This window comes from Camelina sativa, chromosome 3 (genome assembly GCF_000633955.1).
Source record: "Camelina sativa cultivar DH55 chromosome 3, Cs, whole genome shotgun sequence".
Classification (NCBI taxonomy): domain Eukaryota; kingdom Viridiplantae; phylum Streptophyta; class Magnoliopsida; order Brassicales; family Brassicaceae; genus Camelina; species Camelina sativa.
The window spans coordinates 3,052,847-3,055,782 of NC_025687.1; the positions used below are offsets into that span (position 1 = coordinate 3,052,847).

General features: G+C 38.8%; 2 protein-coding genes across 2 annotated transcripts in view; both read right to left on the bottom strand.

Moving 5' to 3' along the window:
* LOC104765462 (tropinone reductase homolog At1g07440-like) lies at positions 188-1,613 on the bottom strand. Its single transcript, XM_010489179.2, has 5 exons — positions 1,458-1,613; positions 1,159-1,366; positions 869-1,085; positions 629-735; positions 188-539 (listed from the first exon to the last, which is right to left on the bottom strand). The coding sequence occupies exons 1-5, from the start codon at positions 1,535-1,537 to the stop codon at positions 351-353; spliced, it is 801 nt and encodes a 266-aa protein (XP_010487481.1). The 5' UTR covers positions 1,538-1,613; the 3' UTR covers positions 188-350.
* LOC104765451 (tropinone reductase homolog At1g07440) overlaps positions 2,259-2,936 on the bottom strand; it is a 1,876-nt gene continuing 1,198 nt past the window's right edge. The window contains exons 4-5 of the mRNA XM_010489167.2: positions 2,723-2,829; positions 2,259-2,631 (exon numbers count right to left, since the gene is read on the bottom strand). Of these exons, the coding sequence (XP_010487469.2) occupies positions 2,443-2,631; positions 2,723-2,829 (296 nt within the window). The 3' untranslated portion in view covers positions 2,259-2,442. The remainder of the gene's footprint in view (positions 2,632-2,722; positions 2,830-2,936) is intronic.

Below are 2,936 nucleotides of genomic sequence, written 5' to 3' on the forward strand. Positions count from 1 at the left end.
GGGGGGGGGGGGTGGAAGGTCGAGAAGTTGATGGGCCGGATCCATCAGAATCCAAATCGTCCATCTACATAACAACCAATCTTAAGGCCCGTGGCTTTACAATATAAAAAGTGAAAAATAATCCTAAATGGGCTCAAAATTATACTTCTGGTAATTTAGCTAGCGGTCGAGAATTTTTAATTTGTAGTTTCATGAAGCGTCTCTATAATACGATGGAATAATTCAGACAAGCAACTTCACACATATGATTTAGCCAAAGATAACGTGCCAAGTCTGGACACTAGATGAAACTTATTAATAAAGTTCGAGTTTTTTGTGTTTTTTTTTGTTTTGGTTTTGGGACATTGGATTTAAACTTGTGGCTGGTACGAGAAGCCATTGACAGAGAGACCTCCATCTACACAAATGGTTTGACCAGTTATGTACGAAGCTGCAGGCATACACAGAAAAGCCACGACCGAGGCTACTTCTTCGGGCTCCCCGAAACGTCCCAATGGCTTTCTAGATACCACCACCTTCGTGAATTCATCATCATACACCTAAAGATCATCATCAAAGTCAAGAGATCAGCCAAGGCAAGACAGAGAGATGATTCTTGGAGGAAATTTTAGTATATTTTGTATCTCACAGCTGCAGCTAGAGGAGTTGCAATGACTGCAGGAGCCAAAGCATTAACCCTAATGCCGTCACTAGCCCACTCGCATGCCAAATTCCTTGCTAGCTGGTTCATCGCCCCTAATGTCATAAACACAAAGAAACTGTTTCAAGATCCAGTTTATGGCTTTGTTATATTTACATGTGAAAACTATTGTAAGATAAAAAGAAACAGAGAGTTTTTTTTGTGTTCTTCCATAATATAGTATATTACCTTTTGTTGCAGAGTAGATGGAACCAACAGAAAGCGATACAACTCCAGCAATAGAAGACATGAGCACGATATTTCCACTTCCGGAAGTCTTAAGAAGAGGATGGGCAAGCTGGCTCAGATGATAAGCAGATTCTAAGTTGGTCGAAATATGAAACGAGAAATCCTCTGCTGTATAGTCCACCGTCGGCTTTGCCCGAATAGCTCCCACATTGTTTATCTTATGATCAAAAGAATCCATTAAAACCAAGATTTTGGGGTAAGTGATGAAGAGTACATAAAGATGAACGTACGAGAATATCGAGCTTGCCACCAAACATTGAAGACACAGTCTGCATTAGGCTCTCTCTCTCTGTTCTCAGAGATGCGTCACAGACTGAACCAGTGACTTGGAATCCCTTCTTTTTCCATTTGCTTAAACACTCATTAAGCTGAGATTCATCTCTGGCACAAGTATGTATTACTGCTCCAAATCCTGCAAGTTCCTCTATTACAGCATGCCTGTTTGGTTCAAGAATGAAGAAACAGAGGTTAAATTATAGTAGAATGCTTTCAAGAAGATATGAAAATATTTTGGAGCTTATATACGAACCCAATCCCTTTGGTTCCACCGGTTACAAGTGCGGTCTTGCCCTTAAGGCTCCATCTGTGGCTTTGCTCTGCTCCAGACATTGCTCTCTCCTAGCGCCTGAAGAGCTCAGACTGCAGAAGAGAACAAGTGGAGCAAACATAAAGTTGAATGATCACCAGTCATTGGAGATAAAATAAACTCAAGAAGTTGGGCCGGGTCATTGTCTCAAGACTCAAGCGGATCCAAAATCGTCGTCTACGTAAGAACGAATCTTAGGCCCGTGTCTTCACAACATATAAAATAGTCAAATGGAAAAACAAATTTAGTGAAACTAATTCTAAATACAAAGAAGTTTCCTTAAAAAATTATACTTCTGGTCTGAAACACGTACTTAGGCCTCTGATGATCCTAGTCATTTTGCATTTTAGTGAGTTTTTGATAAGATCTCAATAATGCTCACATTTAGCCGGTTGTTGATTATACACATTTGTTAACTACTTAAAGTGATGACTTGTCTGAGATCAATTATTTTCTTCTGTTTTTTTTTTTTTTTTAAACATATGAACCAAATATAGGTATTAGATTCTTTCTTGCACGTATATTTCCCAAAAACCTTGTCTGGATCTATTTTATTGTGTGCTAGTTTGGGATGTTTATCCATCTCAAAACAAAAGTTAGGTCCTTGCCACTCATCATCACGATCAGCTAAACTAACTTGAGCAGTTCAACATTATAGTTTTTTTTTAATGGAATTGTATGCCTTTTGTGCGAATATGTTAGGAATTTTACTTAGAATTAATCTACAAGCCTTATACAGAAATATGAGAGAACTCAGAGAAGGCGTGAATTTTATGATAGGATAAAACCGTATTATTTTGGATGGGAGGACAAAATAACACTTTTGATTTTACTTATATAAATTGTGATCATTCTCGTCTGCATCACTGTTGACCATTGGTTTAGATGCGTTTAAGTTCGAGTTTTATTTGTTTTTGGGACATTGGATTTAACCTTGTGGCTGATACGAGAAGCCATTGACAGAGATACCTCCATCTACACAAATGGTCTGACCAGTTATGTAAGAAGCTGCAGGCATACATAGAAAAGCTACGAGCGAGGCTACTTCTTCCGGTTCTCCGAAACGGCCTAACGGCTTTCTAGATATTATCACCTTCTTGAACTCATCATCATACACCTAAAGATCATCATCAAAGTTTTAAATATATTAGCAAAGGCAAGAAAGAGAGATGATTCTTGGAGGAAATGTAGCATAGTTAGTATCTCACAGCTCCAGCTAGAGGAGTTGCAATGACTCCAGGAGCCACAGCATTAGCCCTAATGCCATCACTAGCCCACTCGCATGCCAGATTCCTCGCTAGCTGATTCATCGCCCCTAATGCCACACACACACATACACATCAAGGCCTTAGATTGTTTCAAGTGCTTTTGCATTTACATGTGAAAACTATTGTAAGAAAAAAAAAAAAAAAAAAAAACCCT